General features: G+C 43.5%; 1 protein-coding gene across 3 annotated transcripts in view; it reads right to left on the reverse strand.

Annotated features, from left to right (window-relative positions):
• Window positions 1-19,143, reverse strand: part of ASTN1 (astrotactin 1) — an 842,387-nt gene that overhangs the window by 13,330 nt on the left and 809,914 nt on the right. For all 3 annotated transcript variants that reach the window (XM_068239640.1, XM_068239639.1, XM_068239641.1), the window contains 3 exons: window positions 16,654-16,805; window positions 12,241-12,376; window positions 11,605-11,705 (listed from right to left, as the gene is read on the reverse strand). In XM_068239640.1, coding sequence (XP_068095741.1) covers window positions 11,605-11,705; window positions 12,241-12,376; window positions 16,654-16,805 — 389 coding nt within the window. The remainder of the gene's footprint in view (window positions 1-11,604; window positions 11,706-12,240; window positions 12,377-16,653; window positions 16,806-19,143) is intronic.

Here is a 19,143-nt window from a genome sequence, read left to right on the forward strand (position 1 = left end):
AGAACAACTGCAATGCAATGATGTGTCAGCTTGGCTCTGTAATATTAACAAGCTGACACATCATCACATCCCAATGGTTCTGCTATTAGGGACAGCAAAAGTTCGGTTGTCTTAAAGTAAAACTGTTCCTTCACGAAAAATAAACTGCCGAAAAAATGTTGTTGTTTTTTGGCGGGGGGGGGGGGGGGGGGGAGCGATTAATTAAGTTCAAGTTTAGGCTTGTGTTTTTTGATGCATATTTAAAGAGAACCCAAGATGAATAATAATAATACATTCATACATACCTGGGGCTTCCTCCAGCCCCCTTTGGCCTGATCCGACCCTCGCCACTGTCCTCTGCCTCCTACATCCTCCGTTATGGTTTCGGTAACTTTGGGAGTCGGGGCTTATTGCACATGTGCAACCCGGCTGCTTGCATGTGCCCTGCTGTGCTCCCATCGCCGGGAGTGTTCTAGGTCTGTGCAGTACTACTGCGCAGGTGTAAAACTCTCCCAGCCCCAGAAGCGTGACGGGGGAGCGTGCGCAGCTGCACTGCGCCTGCACTGACTGGCCCAGACTGGCCGAAGTTACCCGGAGCCATAATGGAGGATCCAGGAGGCGGAGGACAGGGGTGAGGGACGGATCAGGCCGAAGGGGGCTGGAGGAAGCCCCAGGTATGTATGGCTTAAAGGGCATTTTATTTTAAGCTATGAAAACATCACCTAGGAGAAACAAGTGAATTGGCTCAGGTCTAATATGCATTAAAGTGTACCTGAGATGAATAATACTATTATTCATACATTGAATCTAAGCATTGATTCCCCCAATCATGCCCGGAGGAGAACTCCCAGCAGCAGCCATTCAGTCATGCCATGCCCGGAGAATGCCTTTGTGCACCAGACAGTGAAGCAAACCCAGGTGACACCCTGCTGTCCAGTTGGACAGCAGAGTCACCTGATGCAGAATTGGATTGGAAGGCAGCGAATTACTGCATGCTGGCTTCTACAGTATGAGGATGGGTGGTGCCAGCACTGCTATTCTATATGTGGGCTGCTGAAATTTAAAGGTACAGAGAGATGCATCTATAAGTTATATATTTTGTGTTTGAGGGGCCAGTGAAAAAGCCTCGGGGGGCCGCATATTGAACCTGATCCAATTCACTTTTTCTCTAAGGTGTTGTTTTCTTAAAATAAAATGATAAAATGCCCTTTTTTTTTTTTAAGTTAGCCAATAAATGGTATCATCCTGATTCAAAACTTCTTGCTAAAATCCCTTTGAGTGGTTCCATACAGTGCATCTATAGAAGCTTTTCCTCAGAGCTGTCCGGGGTGCTGAAGTTACCTCTGCATGTCAGCCACCTCTCTTTCTTCCCCACTTCTTACATTTCTTATATTTTGAGATGTACTTTAGATGTTTTCACTTTGAACATTGACTACCTATTAATTTATTTACAAGCCAGAGTACTTTGTTATGAAATATGTAGAAGATGGTGGGTGGCAGAGTTTCATCCTCAGTACAAATCCCAAGTTCTGCTCAGTATGCTGTATGGTAAACCCGGAGCTACTCTGAGGACAGTCGTGGAATCCTAAGCAAGAAGCAGCGTACGGACTTAACTGTAATCCAGTGCATAAGTGTACAAGAAAGCATTACAGCTATTTCCCCAGGTGCCATGTTGACCTTCCATCTCCAGGAGGAGAAATGTGTATAATACAGTGTTTTCTGCATTAATAAAGCATAGATCAGGAAAAAGAAAATAAGCAGGCCAGGCACTAAAAACCGGAGCACATGAGAGTCTAAAAGGCATACAAGTGCTTTACAAGCTCAAAGTAAAGCCCAAATGAAAATGTTGAATACGGAAGCAGGAGATTTGGGCGCATGAGACAAGTGGACAAAAAGGGCGCCCCATTCACTCCCATTATAAATATCGTTTAATGGGCGCCGAACAGGGAAAAAAAGGCGCCGGAGATTATTAACGTTTTAACAAACGGCGCCCGGAGATTTTTAAGGATTTATAACTATGTTTGTGATGATTTAACTTTACAAAATGAGCCCGTGACGAATAACGTTTATAAAGATACTAAATCACTATTTCTAAAACATTTCTAAAACATTATTATCCACCCAAAAAAAATATTTACATTTTTTTATTTACATTTTTTATTTGTTAATCTCTGTAAAACATTATTATCCATAGGGGGTCTTAGGTTTAGGCACCAACAGGGGGGTCTTAGGTTTAGGCACCAACTGGGGGGGTCTTAGATTTAGGCACCAAGAGGGGGGTCTTAGGTTTAGGCACCACCAGGGGGGTCTTAGGTTTAGGCACCAACAGGGGGGTCTTAGGTTTAGGTACCACCAGGGGGGTCTTAGGTTTAGGCACCAACAGGGGGGTCTTAGGTTTAGGCACCACCAGGGGGGTCTTAGGTTTAGGCACCAACAGGGGGGTCTTAGGTTTAGGCACCAACTGGGGGGTCTTAGGTTTAGGCACCAACAGGGGGGTCTTAGGTTTAGGCAACAACAGGGGGGTCTTAGGTTTAGGCACCAACAGGGGGTCTAGGGGTTAGGGATAGGTACAGGGAGGGTTTTTAATAAACGAAAATATAAGTTTCAGTTTACAAACAGGGAAGATTAACGTTTTAAGAATTGCCGATCTCATACACATTATTTAGTGATTTATAAATTCTTAAAACACTATTTGTAAACGAAATTCTACACAATATTTCTATAAACGATAATACTGTTTATCGTTTACACCACGCGCCCTTTTTTCCCGACGCCCTTTTTTGATGTACGCGTTGAATACAGGGATAAACACACACACACACACACACACACACACACACACACACACACACACACACACACACACACACACACACACACACACACACACACACACACACACACACAGAGAGAGACACAGACACACACAGACACACACAGACACACAGACACACACACACACACAGAGACACAGACACACACACAGACACACACACAGAGACACAGACACACACACACACACACACAGACACACACAGACACACACAGACACACACACACACACAGACACACACACACACACAGACACACTCACACTCCATAAACAAGAACTTAAAGGACAAGTGAGAAATACATGGAGGCTGCCATATTTATTGCCTTTTAAGTAATACCAGTTGTCTTGCAGCCCTGCTGATCTATTTGGCTGTAATAGTGTTTGAATAACAACAGAAAAGAGCATGCAGCTAATTTTGTCAGAACTGACAATGGTGTCAGAAACACTGGATCTGCTGCATGCTTGTTCAGGGTCTATGGCTAAATGTATTAGAGGCAGAGGATCAGCAGGAAAGCCAGGCACCTGGTATTGCATATACCGCTCACTTCAGTTGTCCTGTAAGTGCTGCTGTAGTAGTCAATGTGACATAACCGATCCATGAAAGAAGGAATTGACAGATAGTATGGAAGTGATGCATAAGGTCCAATTAACTGAAATGGCTTCCAATTCACTTCAGAATCAGCTTCAAGATCCTATGTTTGGCATACAAATCTATACACAAGTCCTGCCCAAGCTACATCTCTGACCTGGTCAGCAGATATACACCTGGCCGCCCACTTTGCTCCTCCAACAACCTCCTCCTATCCACCCCACGCATCTCGCATTCCCATGCACGACTACAGGACTTCACTAGAGCTGCCCTCATCCTGTGGAACTGTCTACCACTGCCAATCAGGCTTGCCCCCACCTTCAAGCACTCAAAACTCACTTCTTCAAAGAGGCCTACATCAACTCAACACTGCCCTAACCCTCTCTGCCAAGAACTTCTTGATGCAACCCCTCCTTTTGTGTCACCAACCCCTCCCTCTAGACTGTAAGCCTTTGGCAGGACCCTCTCCCCTTGTGTATCATACATGACTGTGTACACTTTACCCAGAATTATGGGAACTTATATTTTATCACTACCACTCCAGTGTATGATTTGGCATTGTATTACTATCTGCATTGTGTTGTGTATCTTATTGCTATTACCTGTATTGTTCTATCTACTGTCTATTACCTGTATTGTGCTGTCACCCCTGTTATTATTGTCTGTAATCCTATGTATTGTACAGCGCTGCGTAATACTGTATGTTGGTGCTATATAAATCCAATAAATAATAATATATCAGTACAAACATGAGTGATTATGAACGATCGGCTGTGGTGCATTTGCTGTGTACAACAAGATCGTTATCGGGCATGCTCGAATGTACCCAAATTCGATTCGAGTACATTCAAATTCGGGTCCGGGTCAAATTCGGATTTGGCTGGTTCGAATGGACTCGAATTCGATTCGGGTGGATTCGAATCCGGATCAGGGGAAAATTCGGCCGTGATCACGAATTCGTGAATCAAAACCCACCGACTTTAAGGGTTAATTGCAAAGCCCCCTTAAATGACAGAATCACCAAATTTGCAGGTTATGTTAAGAAGAAAAGTGGGAGCAAGGGGAATTTTTTTTTCTCCAAAAAAACTTTATACTTTTTGAGAAAATTGATTTTAAAAGTTCAAAGAAAAAAACGATACATTTAAATGCCGGTCAATGACAGATCGTGGGAAATATTTTCCAGCAGTTATTAGCAAAGGCCCCTTACATCCTAGCAACACCAAATTTGCAGGATATGTTAAAAAGATAGTGGGAAACAATATTTAAAAAAAAATTAAAAAAAAATATTTTTGGGGAATGTTCTGTGTGTGGGAAATCTGAAAAAAATGGCGTGGGGTCCCTCTTCCCGAGCCTCTGTAACCCCTTGCCCCTCATGCAGGCTGGGATAGCCAGAATGCGGAGCCCCGGCCGTCTGGGGCTTCGCACCCTGAGCTATACCAGCCCGCATGGTTCATGGTATGGGTGGGCTCCTGGGGAGAGGGGCAGCCAAGCCTTCCCCTCTCCCCCCGAGCTCTTGTCCAATCCATGGACAAGGGGCTCCTGGGGCACCGGAGGTGGGGGCGATGACTCCCTGGGGGGGGTTCATGGTGGCATATGGGAGTCCCCTTTAAGAAGGGGACCCCAGATGCCCACCCCTACTCCCAGGAGAAATGAGTATAGGGGTACAAAGTACCCCTTACCCATTTCCACAAAGGGTTAAATTAAATAAAAACAGAACCAGGAAAAAAGTATTTTAATATTCTTAATTAACCAAAAATACTTACCTGTACCTGCTGCACCATGGGTGCACTGGGTGCCAGCCTAGGTGAGGGTGACAGGTGCAGGCAGGTGGGGAGAGACCGCGGGAGCCACAGCTATACGTCCTGCACAGGACACATTGTAAGCCTATACTAACCGGCTCTAACCGGCTCATGAAGGAGCCGGTTCTTTTTGTATTGGATTGAATGAATCGGCTCTGAACCGATCCATTCGATTCAATACAAAAAGAACCGACTCATTCATGAGCCGGTTAGTATAGGCTTAGAATGCGTCCTGTGCAGGACGTATATAAAAATATTGTTTCCCGCTATCTTTTTAACATATCCTGCAAATTTGGAGTTGCTAGGATGTAAGGGGCCTTTGCTATTAACTGCTAAAGTCGGTGGGTGATAAATCAACCAGAGTTATGGGGTGCAAACGTGCTGATTTTTGCCATTGGCTTTTATTGGAATTCCTATTTCACTTTCCAAAATATCACATTTTTTCAAAGGACGATGGCTCAGCAGTGGCAAATTTTCTAGCATTGTAGGGGCTCTTAGGGGGCTCAGGACTGGTGAGTTTCGGGCCCCTAGGCCAAAGAGATCATAGCCTAAAGTCACAAAAACCTGTTTAGGGACTCAGCTTTTTTAATCTATATTTTATGAGGGAAAATTACTTTAACTTTATTACATAGGGGCTTGTAATTATAGACCGGACAAAAAAAAACAAAAACAGAAAAATAACACCTATATTTCAAAATAATATATTGTCGCCATACATTGTGATAGGGACATAATTTAAACGGTTTAATAATCGGGACAACTGGGCAAATAAAATGTGTTGGTTTTATCCACAGGAGAACGCTTAATTTTAAAACTATAATGGACAGAAACTGAGAAATAATTAATTTTTTTCCATTATTTTCTTATTTTTCCTGTTAAAACACATTTATAATAAAAAAATATCTTAGCAAAATGTACTACCCACAGAAAGCCTAATTGGTGGCGTCAAAAACGAGATATAGATCATTTTGTTTTGATAAGTAGTAATACAGTTATTAGGGAATAAAAGGGAGGAGCACTGCACAGCTCAGCTCGTTGGCCATTGCAACGTGTTGAGTCAGAATTCCTCCAAAGGCAAAACTATTATTCAGGATGACCCAGATTTAAAGCGCCTTAAGATTTGGAAAGTAAGTGAAAACCAACAAATGCTAAGGCGCACGCAGCGCAATCTGGATTTTTTTTTTATTCTCTCTAATTGTGGGCTTTCAAGTGTTTTGCATTTAAGTGAAAAAAGCACACAGCGGCTACATTTCTTCTCTTTTCTTTTTAAGTTAGGTTGATTGGATTTATAATTAGTCAAGTGGGGGATGTTTGTTACTGAGAAAGCACAATATAAACTGTCCCTTCTACAACCAGAGAGTTCTATGTTTATTTTTAAATGGATAATATGCTGGCCACATACAGGTCATCAATGCAAACCGACTTTACATCAATATTCATCTGAGATTTGGCATAATTTTAGAATTATATTCAGGATCCAATAATAAAAAAAATGTTTGATATGCATTTCCAGTCTGGGATCCAGGAGTACTACTGCATAGCTGGATTGAGCAGCTTCTTGCTTGAAGGATAACCGAGGCGACATGGGACATGATGAGATAGACATGTGTATGTACAGTGCCAAGCACACAAATTACTATGCTTTGTTCCTTTTTTTCCTTTTCTGCCTGAAAGAGTTAAACATCAGGCATGAAAGTGACAGTTTCTGTCCTGGTCGGGACTGGGTCAGACTACCGGGTAACTCTCACTGATAAAGAATTACAGCCAAAAAAACACTTTCCTGGTAGTAAATGGCTTCTGGGAGCAGCAAAGATATAAAAAAGGCCAATAGTTCCTAGATTTGAACTCTGGCATACTTTAATGCCTGTGTCATTGAGCAGAGACAATGAAACAGTAAAAACATAAAAACTAGATTTAAATATAAAATAAAACCACGGGATATCTAAAAAAAAAGTCAATTTTAGGAGAAGGCGGATAGATACAATTGTTTATCTCATCGTTTAATTTTCACCTCGGATGCCCTTTAACATATGGGCTGGGTCAGAACCAGCAACCTGCAGCAGTCCATCGTCAAATGCTGGGGAGCAGCACAGTGGCACAGAGGCACAGAGGTTAGCACTCTCGCCTTTCAGCCCTGGGTCCCGGTTCGAATCCCAGCCAGGGCACTATCTGCATGGAGTTTGTATGTTCTCCCCTGTCTTTGTAGGATTTCTATGGCCACTCTGTTTCCTCCCACACCCCAAAAACATACAGATAAGTTACTTGGCTACCTACTAAATTGGCACTAGACTATGATACATACATACACAAATGACTATGGTAGAAGTTAGGTTGTGAGCACTTCTGAGGGACAGTTAAGTAATAAGACAATATATAATAATAGTAATAATAATAAATGCTTTTCTACAACGCATTTGCCGAATACCGGTGAAGGTTTTCAAATGCATTTCTGCTCCAAAAGCATTTTGGCAACCTTCCCCGGGGTTCAGCAAATGCTTGGCATTTTGACCCCCATAGGGGAACATGGAAGCATCGAAATTAGCCAATCCTGGTGCTGAAGGTAGCATCCGTGACAAATGAGACAACAGGAACAAACATGGCGTTTGCACAAATTACAGTAAACAATCGTACTGATGGCTGTCAATTGACATGCACGCAATGGACAGTGTTTAAATGACCAGTGTAGCAACCAGCATTTAAAGTGTACCTGTCGGGCATAAAATCAAAAATCTATTTTTTATTTTTATCTGGTAAACAAGTAATAAGGATGTTAACCAGGCAATCCAGAAGTTAAAAATTACTATTACTTTTCTTGTTGATAAATGATCATTCCCCAGTATTCCTGACTCTTATTTGGTACATTGCCACACAAAGGAAGTTGTAGGGCTTGCTGGGTAGTCTTTTTATTTTGCTTTATTACTTTCCTCTCAGACTTAGCTAACGCAGCCTGATTGGCTGAAGCCTCTTTCCCCTCTATTTTCCCCTCCCACACCTCTGCTCCTCTCTGATCTCATGCTGAGACAATGCACTTTCTATTGCAGAGCTGGGTGGGAGTGCCTGAAGACTGGGAGGAGGGCAGGCACTGCATACACAATCAAGCAGAGGAGAGTAAGGGAGGAAATGACATCAGGCTTGGCTTCAAAATAGACACAGTTACAATGTTTTTTTTTACTATAGAAAAATCGCTAATATCAAATTGTAGACAGTGCAATACATATGTTATGCAAGTAGAGCAAGTATTTATCTACTTATATATGTGGTTTTTGTTTCTGAGATAGTTTGGCTGACAGCTCCTCTTTAAAGCTGTTTAGACATCCATGGGAATTCTTTTTATAGAGAGGTTAATGCATTGCATACAGATTGTGATTGCTCATACATCAAAGTCTGTTTATAATATTGCTTTATGTGTAGAACACATAAGGAGTCACAAATGGGGATAATGTTAATGTACAGAGATATAATCAGTATATGACCCTAGTGCACTGGTGTCAAACTCAAGGCCTATGGGTCAAAGCCGACATGTTAATTTGTGTGGCCCGCAAGAGCTTCAAACTCTCAAATAAGGTCTATGCTACTTTGAAACACATATTGCCCATAAACTATAATTTCATGACCCGCAAAGTGACGTCCCGCTGCTAGACTGCTGTGTTACATGGCAGTGTTTCATGGCTGGCTTTTCCAGAAGGAGAGAATGGAAATATCAGTAATCAAACTAAAAATGTCTAAGGGCTGGTGCACACCAAGAGCACTTCTGAGAGCTTTTAAAAATGCAAGCACTTTGAAAAGTGCATGGCTTATGTATTTGTATGGGATGGATCACACCAGAGAGATGTGATTATTTCTCAAATGGAAACGCGGATCCTGCAGCATTTTGGAGGCGATTCAGCCTCAATGTTAAGTATAGGAAAAGTGCAGAATCGCTCTAAAAAACGCTAGAACAGAGCAATTTTCCAAGCGTATTTTTGAAAAAGCTTTTCACTTGCAGCCCAAACTGTACAGAAAACTAAAGATTGCGACACCAAAACGCTCCAAATATTGCTTGGCACATGCCTGAAATCACTTTGAGAAATCACTTTCAAAAACGCTTAGCGTTTGCAATTCTGCTAGCACTTTTAGGTGTGCACCAGCCCTAAACTCGCTCCTGCGACGTCCCCTTGATGACGGTCATCAGCGACGCCTTTTCCTGTCGGCAGGTTAAAGCGCGAGGTCACGCCACATACACGATAGCGCGAGCAAGACTTCAGTGATCGCGGTACTTTGTGCTGTGTCGTCAGGGATCTCAAAGATCCGATCCACCATGTCAGTACGTCATCATTGGCGCAACACTAGGTGACATTCGCAATCATACGCCTGTACCCACCTCGCGACTACATTTGAAAATCGTCGGTCATAGGGGAGTAGATGGAAAAGTGAATGTATAACCATTCTTCGAGAAGAAAAAAACGATGTGTAGATTGTGTAATGAGGTAAAATTGGTGGTGAAAGTATGGTATACTATATAAGTTGGCATTTTGACACCAAACATGGAGCAAAGTATTCAAAATATACCTTTCAAGATAAATATTAAATTGCACCCCTTGAGGTGTAGCTTGCAGAGCTCCTGTTTATGGTAAACAAGTATTTTATTTTTTTTCAATTATCAGACTTCTAGCAGGTATTAATTGTTTTATATAACTTCAAAAGCTATTATTTCGCTATAGTGCCCCTTTAAAGGCAAAAGAACAGTCCCAAAAGCCTCCATCTCACTACAAATTGAGTTTAAAGCGGATCCGAGATGAAAAACTAACTATAACAAGTAACTTGTCTATATATCTTATCTAAAGTTTAGATAGTTTACACAGGATATCTAGCTGCAAACAGCTTCAAAAGTTTATGATTATTTATTCCTGTGATACGAGGGCAGCCATGTTCTGTTGTCAAAGGCTAAGGGGGTTGGAGATGCTATCAGCTTGCAGGTGTGTAAATTCAGTCCCCTCTCTTCCTCCCTCCTCCTCTCTAACTCTGAAATCAATGGCTAGAAACCTCCTCCTCCTCCTGCCCAGACTGACCTCCCATAAGCCCTTGCTATAGTGCCAAGGCACAAAATAGCTGTGGGCGAGTATTAAAACAAAACAAAAAAAGTATTTGGCTTGAAGAATGCCCTATAAACTATATGAAAGGAACACAATTATGCAATGAGTAAAAAGTTTATTTCGGATACACTTTAAAACATTTAAAGTGGACCTGAACTCAGAACTTCTTCTCTCCTCTAAAAAGATAAGCAACAGCATAATAACCTTAACCTCTAGCCGACCGTGTCACCCGATGGGCGTGGCTGCGGCGGCAGCCCCAGGATCGCCTAACGCTGATCGGCGCAAAGTCCTGGGGCTCTGTTTTCGCTCTGTTTTGCAGGAGATCGTGCACAGGGTGCGCGCGTCTCTCCTGCTTGGTGGGCGGAGTGGAACTTCAGTCTCTGAGCGGCTGAAGCCTATGACAGCTGATCATGGGGATTGGCTGGCTGGGGGAGGGAGGGAGGGGGGTTTAAAATGAAATAAAAAAACACACTTTTTATATAAAAAAACATAAATAAACAAATGCAGACAAACAAACAAACATTGGGGGGGGGGGGGCGATTAGTCCCCCCCAACAGAGAGCTCTGTTGGTGGGGAGAAAAGGGGGGGAGGGGGGAAATCACTTGTGTGCTGTATTGTGCGGCCCTGCAGCTTGGCCTTAAAGCTGCAGTGGCCAGTTTAATGAAAAATTGCCTGGTGTTTAGGGGGGTTTAACACTGCGGTCCTCAAGAGGTTAAAGAGAATCTGTACTCTAAAATTCTTACAATAAAAAGCATACCATTCTATTTATTATGTTCTCCTGGGCCCCTCTGTGCTGTTTCTGCCACTCCCTGCTGCAATCCTGGCTTGCAATTGCCAGTTTTAGGCAGTGTTTACAAACAAAAGACATGGCTTCTAACCAGCATGTTATAGGCTGAGAGAAGCTAAGTCTATGACTGTCTATGACTCATACAGAGCCTGGAGGGGGCTTGGAGAGGATGTGTATAACTTCTATCCTATCACAAGCAGAGCAGCACATTCCTGCCTGATCCCGACAAAGGTGACAAAGGAAAGAAGATTAGATTATATAACAGAGATAATACAGCCACTGTGCAACTAGGAAAGGCTGCAGTAAGACTGACAACATAAGAACATGTATAGGAACTAGGATAGAAGAAATACGGCTGAAAATTTTGTTACAGAGTCTCTTTAAAAAACAAAACATTTCTTTGTTACAACTCACAGAACTCCTGCAATAAATCTGCAGTGTGTCTACCTCCTGTGCAAAAGTTCAGGTCCACTTTAAATAAGCTCCATTAATGACATCTGGAGAATGGTATTGACTTTTCATGGCAGGTGGCAGAAAAACGTTACCTTGTGACTTTACGTCATCCACCTCTGGACAAGGCATCCGGACTATGACATGGCTAGGTTCTGAGCGTCGTCCAGTGTTATCCACTCCCCACAGGGTGAACCTAGACAAGGTATAGAAAAACAAACCGTTATGTTGATTCACATTCTGGGAAGCACTCTGTGATATAAAACACAATGGGTTAAATTACAGAGAGTTGTAATAGAGATGCCCATGGTGGAGTCTGTAATGATATTTCCATAGTGCAGTTTAAATTGAGTAGGCCTGAGGCAAGGTGCAAAGCTTATCATACCTTGGCCAAACTAAGACCTCCACTTGAATAGATATTACCATAGATGATTAAATGGGAGCCATATGAAAAGATTCATTTACCAAACTGGGGTTATTAACAGGCCCACAAGTCCCAAGGCAACAGGATGTCACCCGTTAAATAATATCGGGTCTATTAATAGCAAAATCTATTAACCTTTTTTCCCATAATGCCTCCTAATAATTCACTTCACTGATTCACTTAGCTAATGTTAAAGATGACCAATTTAAATGAAAATGGAATCAGAGCGCTTTTAACCGGGAGAATTTGACTCCATTATTGGCCTGATTATAAAGAGAGAGGACAGGCGGGAGAGGAAAGGACTCACGTGTAAGAAGTGTCAGATTCCAGGCATCGGACCACTATGGATATCACAGAGGAATGTTTGTCAGGTACTTGGGCTGGCATGACACAGGGAGACTTGGCTCCGGAGATGATGTCTTCAACAAAACTCAGCACAGTCTCTGCAATGCCCATCATGGAAGAGGAGGGAAGAAAAGAAGATTAAACAAAGACTTTATAGGTTCTAAAATTACTCAATGTGCTCTATAGGGACACTGAAACCTCTCAATTGTTTTTTACATGTTTGGTAATAGCTAATTTATATGGCCAGCTGGGTGTCACTTATCTTATAGAGGAATGGTAATGACATATAGTAGAATGCAGTAAATTATTCAGGAATCAGGATACCCATTTTTTGTTAAATATCCTAGTTTCAGCTATATATTGTTTTATATTGGTAAGCAGCCCTGCCCTCCCACTGAGGTTTAGTCTGGGCCAGCAATGTCCAAAGTCTAGCCTGGGGCCAAATGCAGCCGCCAAGCCTTTTCTGGTGTCCCCCAAAGCTCTCTACAGTTGTTAATTCCAAGTGGGCCGCAGGCAATAGCCGCAGTGCCCCATGCAGGGGCCACCTTGTGTCGCAGCTCTGCCTCCTTGTTTGCTTACCTGTTGGTTATCAGCCACCACTGTAGCAGTAGCAGCCAGTGGCGTAGCAATAGGGGGTGCAGAGGTAGCAACTGCATCAGGGCCATTGGGCTAGAGGGGCCCGAGGGGCCCACCCCATAAACACAGTGTTAGCTTTTTATTGGTCCTGTGCTGATAATATTCACTTCTATAACAAAGTTTCCCATCCCCTTCTTGCACCTCTGACACTGTGGTTGTCCTTGATTGGTTTTGTTGTGTTGTATCAATTGTTATCTATAGCATGCTTAGGGGGCCCCAATGCTAAACTTGCACTGGGGCCCACGGCTTCTTAGCTACGCCACTGGTAGCAGACACTTATTAGCAGCCGCCACTATGCCAGCAGCAGTAACAGCCACTGATTAGCAGCTGCCACTGTGCTAACTGCACATGGTATATATGGGTTATTACCTATGGGAATGTTTTAATTGACAAAATGTAAAAGCCATAGTGTACCTAATGGCAATTAGAAAAATTGTGTTTAATTTCACTAGTTTGGCCTATTAGCAATGTCAAAAATGGTGTCATCAACGGTGATATGGCCCTCTGCCTATCACAGGAAGTGACTATAGTGTGACCCTCACTGATAAGAAATTCCAACTATAAAACACTTTCCTAGCAGAAAATGGCTTCTGAGTGCAAGAAAAAGATAAAAAGGGGAATTTCTGATCAGTGAGGGTCACACTGTAGTCACTTCCTGTCTGAGTCAGGACTAAGTCAGCTACTTACATACCTGATATTTAAATCTCTCAGGCAGAGAAAGAAAAAAAAAGGAACACAGCATATTTATTTGTGTGCTAGGCACTGTACATACACATGTCTATCTCATCATGTCACTTAGGGTATCCTTTTAGGCAGGTATACACCACTCATTTTATCAAATAGTATAGGTCTAATTAAAATCTACAGCACAAAGTAGTTGATTTGTGATTGTTAGTTGGCCTAATCTTAGTTGATTTGTGATTGTTTTGTTGATTGGCAAAATCCCACCACCCACTTGATATTACAACAGAGGACAGCAGACTCCTTATTGAATGTCAGTGTGAGCACTATCACTGCCAAGTCTGTACTGCTGAATGCCATGCAAAACTATAGGAAAAGGCACTTGAGCAAAGCATCAGGCTACCACCATCTTTCAAAATGAAAATTGCGAACCAGGGCAGTTTCTAATCTAAATTGCACCCAGGGCGAAGGTGTCAAAATTGCACCCCCTTCCCCTGTGGAGCCAGGTATGGATGCACGCGGTATAGGTTAGCCAGGTCTAGTTGCACCCAGTACAGGTAGCCAGGCATAGGTGCCCCAGTATAGGTAGCCAGTATAATTGCCCCCAATATAGGTTAGGCAGGTAGGTGCCTCCAGTACAGGTAGCCAGTATAGTTGCCCCCAGTATAGGTTAGATAGGTAGGTGCCCACAGTATAGGTTAGCTAGGTAAGTGCCTCCAATATAGGTAGCCAGTATAGTTGCCACCAGTATAGGTTAGATAGGTAGATGCCCCCAGTATAGCTTAACTAGGTAGGTGCCTGCAGTATAGGTTAGATAGGTAGGAGCCTCCAGTATAGGTCAGGTAGGTAGGTGCCCCCAGTATAGGCTAGATAGGTAGGATCCCCCAGTATAGGTTAGATAGGTAGGTGCCCCCAGTATAGGTTAGATAGGTAGATGCCCCCGGTATAGGTTAGATAGGTGCCTCCAGTATAGGTTTACCTCGGTAGGTGCCCACAATATAGGTTAGATAGGTAGGTGCCCCCCATAATGGGGTGGGAGTCAGCCGACTTTTCCCTCCCTTCTTCTCCCCGGAGCCGACCTCCTTGCTCCCCCCTGGACTGCAGAGTTAGTGTACTGAAGCGTTATATAGAGCAACTCACCTCCCTGCCATTCCAATCGCCGATCACTTGCCGCTAGTCTCTGCATAGCCGCTGATACACGCTCTACTTCCTGTGCTAATCAGGAAGTGAAGCGTATATCAGCGGCTATGCAGAGAGCAGCGGCAAGTGATCGGCGATTGGAACGGCAGGGAGGTGAGTTGCTCTATACAGCGCTTCCCTGCGCTAACTCTGCAGCATAGGGGGGAGCACGGAGGACAGCCCTGGGGAGAGGAAGGGAGGGAGAAGTCAGGCCACCCTCCCCGCAACTGCGGTTCCCCCCTCCATCCCTAGATACTCAAGGCGGCCGCACGGCCTGCATGCCCCTAGAAACTGGGCTGTTGCGAACACATGCAATTTTTCTCTGATTTTGTTTGCGTTTGCAATTCTCTAAACCTGTGTAGCAGTTGTCCCAGCATGCATTACGATCCTGCCTCAGCATTTAGTTAAATTAATGTTTACAGTATACTTAAAAAATAAATAAATCAGGTTTTCATATTCAAATGTAATGTAATTATTTTGTGAGACATGGTCAGTTTTTAGTTTGGATCCGCTTTAAATGTAACTTTTCAAACCAGCCTTTCACTGGAATCCTTTTTTTTGAATCCTATAGGAGAGCGGTAGATTGGAAGCCGGGCCACGCCTTCTCCTGCATTCTGATTGCGAGGGGTGGTAACCCTCCCAAAATGTATTGCTCCTCCACTTGTGAAGTAGGAAGAGGGGGACAATAAGCAGTAACTTGGACCAGGAGACTGTGCTACCAATCAGTGATGTTATGGTATTTAGGAACCTGTGCTCATTTACTGGGTGAGGAAGTGGATGGAAAAACAGGCAGAGGGACTTTAAAAGACATTATCCCGCCATCCGTAATTAAAGGTACTCCGAGCACCTCTCATTGGTATGACTTTAAGACTATGACCAGTACTGCAAAGTACTTAAAGAGGATCTGTAACATCAAAAGATCCCCTGGGGGGGTACTCACCTCGGGTGGGGGAAGCCTCCGGATCCTAATAAGGCTTCCCACGCCGTCCTCCGTCCCTCAGGGGTCTCGCTGCAGCCCTCCGAGAATAATGACGTCAATATTTACCTTCCTGGCTCCTGCGCAGGCGCTCTGACGGCTGTCGGCTCCGAACTACACGAAAATACCCGATCGCCGCCGGGTCTGCTCTACTGCGCAGGCGCAAGTTTCCGGCGCCTGCGCAGTAGAGCGGACCAGACTGAGATCGGGTATTTCCGTGTAGTTCGGAGCCAAGAGCAGCCACAGCGCCCCCGCTGGAGCCTGCAAAGGTAAATATTGAACTGACAGTCGACTCTGTCGCCGGCTGTTCGGAGGGCTGCAGCGAGACCCCCGTGGGACAGAGGACGGCGTGGGAAGCCTCATTAGGATCCGGAGGCTTCCCCTACCCAAGGTGAGTACCCCCAGGGGATCTTTTTGACGTTACAGAGTCTCTTTAAAGATGCATACCTTCCAGTAGCTTGTGCTCTCCTCTTTCGCAGTTCTACACCAAATAGTTTTCATTCAATTTCAATTTAAAAATCATATCTACCATCTTGGCTATGTTATAACTTCTGGGTAACCCCTGTCTTCTCTGTTAGAGAAGTGCTTAACTGAATGAAGCAGGAAGAGGAAGTGACACGCATGGCCATTGCAAGAGGCTCCTCCAGAGGAGTCATAGCACGACTTTGTTGGAAGTCGTCTGGCTTAAAGGGTGCTCGGAGTCTCTTTAAGGATCTTCTAAACAGGTTAAAATGAGTTGTACCTAAAAACAGAATTTAAGAATTTCAGCTGCATTTAATTTCTAAGAGGAGACCTGCAATTCTTGTGCAATTATTTTCTTTTTTTCTTTTTTTTTACAACTTTATTTGTATTTGAATTTTTTCAACATTTTTTTCCACAAACAAAAAGGAAACGAAACACTACCTGTTTCCATCTTGGAGTGGTCCATCTTGTCTGCATTTTTCTCCTGGCTGATAATGTAGTCCACTATCCTTGCTCCTATAGGGGACTCTGAGTGCTGCCACTCCAGCACCAGGAGGGTACTGCTGGGCTCCTGCAGCATAGACAGATGTAACCTGAGAGGAAGGGAAACAAAGACTTGCAGCCTAGCTGAATGAAGAAATAATTCACTTCGAGGTGAAGATGACATTTACCATATCTGACAAATAGCTCTGTATGTGGCATGTTCAGCAGAACATACAAAATCAATCTCAGTGGCTTGAGGCTAAATCACTGGATCACAAGCAGCAGATAGTAGACTGGCCGGGGCCCAAGGGAGGATAAAAACAGTGTGTCTAATGGTTCTCAAGTGCTGTAACAGGGAGTAATGTGAAGGAGGCAGAGGCATCCTTGATGTATAACAAGTCTATTCAACTGCAGGGACGTCATTGTTCTGAAAAACTAGAGAAACTGTAAAATTGTTGTATTTTTACAGGTGAATATCATCAGTGAAACAGCTATACTGGTATTCTGTTCGGAGACCATTCATAGCTTTATTGAGTACTTATAGCTTTGAAGAAGGTGTTTTTTGCCACACAAGTGCTATACAGGATGCATGTGATTTTTTTTTAAAGAACCCATTTAAGCCTTGTTTTTTTTACAAAAATGATGGGTTGCAGATCCTACTCATACCTTAAAGCCTAGTAGTCTACTGTATGTTCAGCATTAAATGCTAAGATGTATGATTGGTGACAGGTTCAATAAGGGCACAAACACAACAATAAGTGCAATGGATGAAAACATTCAGTTAGGCGCACTCAAGTAGATTGTTGATAAATGAATGGGCTAAGATCAAAATACTGAGGCATTCCCAGTGTCCAATAACAATCCATGCTTTTATTCCTTAACTATACATCTCAAGAATCATTCCCATTACTGCAGAGTGTTGTACAATGCAGGCTGAAGGAACACTCCTAGAATGGGTTTCAAAGACATTTACTGATAAAATGATACATTTTTTTTTTTATAAGGAATGAAAAGACAAAGAATAGAATGAGCACCAATTAGAACCATGAACATATAGTTTGCAGCAAAAAAGTAGAATTATTATTACTATTTAACCTGTTCCAGACCACATTGGTTGAAATCTACGTCCTGTTTGTGGCTAGAGATGTCGCGAACCGAAAAACGTTCGCGGAAGGTTCGGTTTGCGCAAACTTTCGCGAACCGCAATAGACTTAAATGGGGAGGCGAATTTAAAAATTTAGAAAAATTTCTGCTGGCTAGAAAAATGATAGAAAAGTTGTTTGAAGGGGTCTAATACCTGGAGGAAGACATGGTTGAGTGAAATACACATCAAAAGTCCCAGATAAAAATCAGGATTTGACACAAAGCAGTATTTTAAGGTCAGAAATCTCATTGAATGTTCAATTGCAGGCCTACACTGCTTTACAACATCAGGCAGTGTATTCCTTTCCTCCTCCCCTCCTTCCCGGAGGGAGGAGGGTCTTGTCTTCCAGGGAATTGAGCATTTCAAAAGCCAGCTTACATACCTTGGCTGGGAATTGAACCCAGGTCTGAGTGCTTGGTAGGTAGCTCTCTTCACCAATATACCACCACCACCAACACTACATGCCGAAGCCAGCCTAGTATGTACCATTATGATATATCCAAGAGAAAAATGAGCTTGCTTAAGGATTTGTAGTGTGTCAAAAGCCAGCTCACATTGGCCAGGAATAGAACCCAGGTCTACTGCTCTGTAGGCTGCTATCCTAACCATTATACCACCATCACAACACACTGCAATGCTACATGCTGAAGCCAGCCTAGCATGTACCATTATGATATATCCAAGAGGAAAATGAGCTTGCTTAGACCTGGGTTCAATTCCCGGCCAAGGTATGTAAGCTGGCTTTTGAAATCCTACAATCCGGGAGGAGGGAGTAATATAAGGAATAACAATCAGCTAGGAACAAGCCTACAAGAGCCTAACTCCCTAAGCTCTCCCTAGCAGAGTCTGTCAGCAGCTGTCCCTTAACTAATTACTGTAGGCAGACGAGTGAGTAAAACGACAGGAGAACCTTGCCTTTTATAAGGGGGGGGTGGGGCTCCAGGAGTGAGTGTAGTCTGATTGGCGACAATGTGCCTGCTGACTGTGATGTAGAGGGTCAAAGTTGTGCTCAATGGAGCATTTTGGGGGCGAATCGAACTTCTGCAAAAGTTCGCCTTCGCCGGCGAACACGAACCACCTAAAGTTCGCGGGCGAACCGTTCGGGCCATCTCTATTTGTGGCCACTTACTTCTGACAGGGCGTAGATTTCAACTTCCCCACCGTGCACTCCCGCCGCTACCACCAATCACGTCGCTCTCTCACTGCTGCAGCTCACTAGCCCTGCAGTCATTTTGACAGAAGAGCTCTCCCGCTCACATTGATCACAGGGTCAGGAGCCAATGAAATTGACCCAAGAGATGGCG

Source organism: Hyperolius riggenbachi, chromosome 6 (genome assembly GCF_040937935.1).
Source record: "Hyperolius riggenbachi isolate aHypRig1 chromosome 6, aHypRig1.pri, whole genome shotgun sequence".
Lineage (NCBI taxonomy): Eukaryota > Metazoa > Chordata > Amphibia > Anura > Hyperoliidae > Hyperolius > Hyperolius riggenbachi.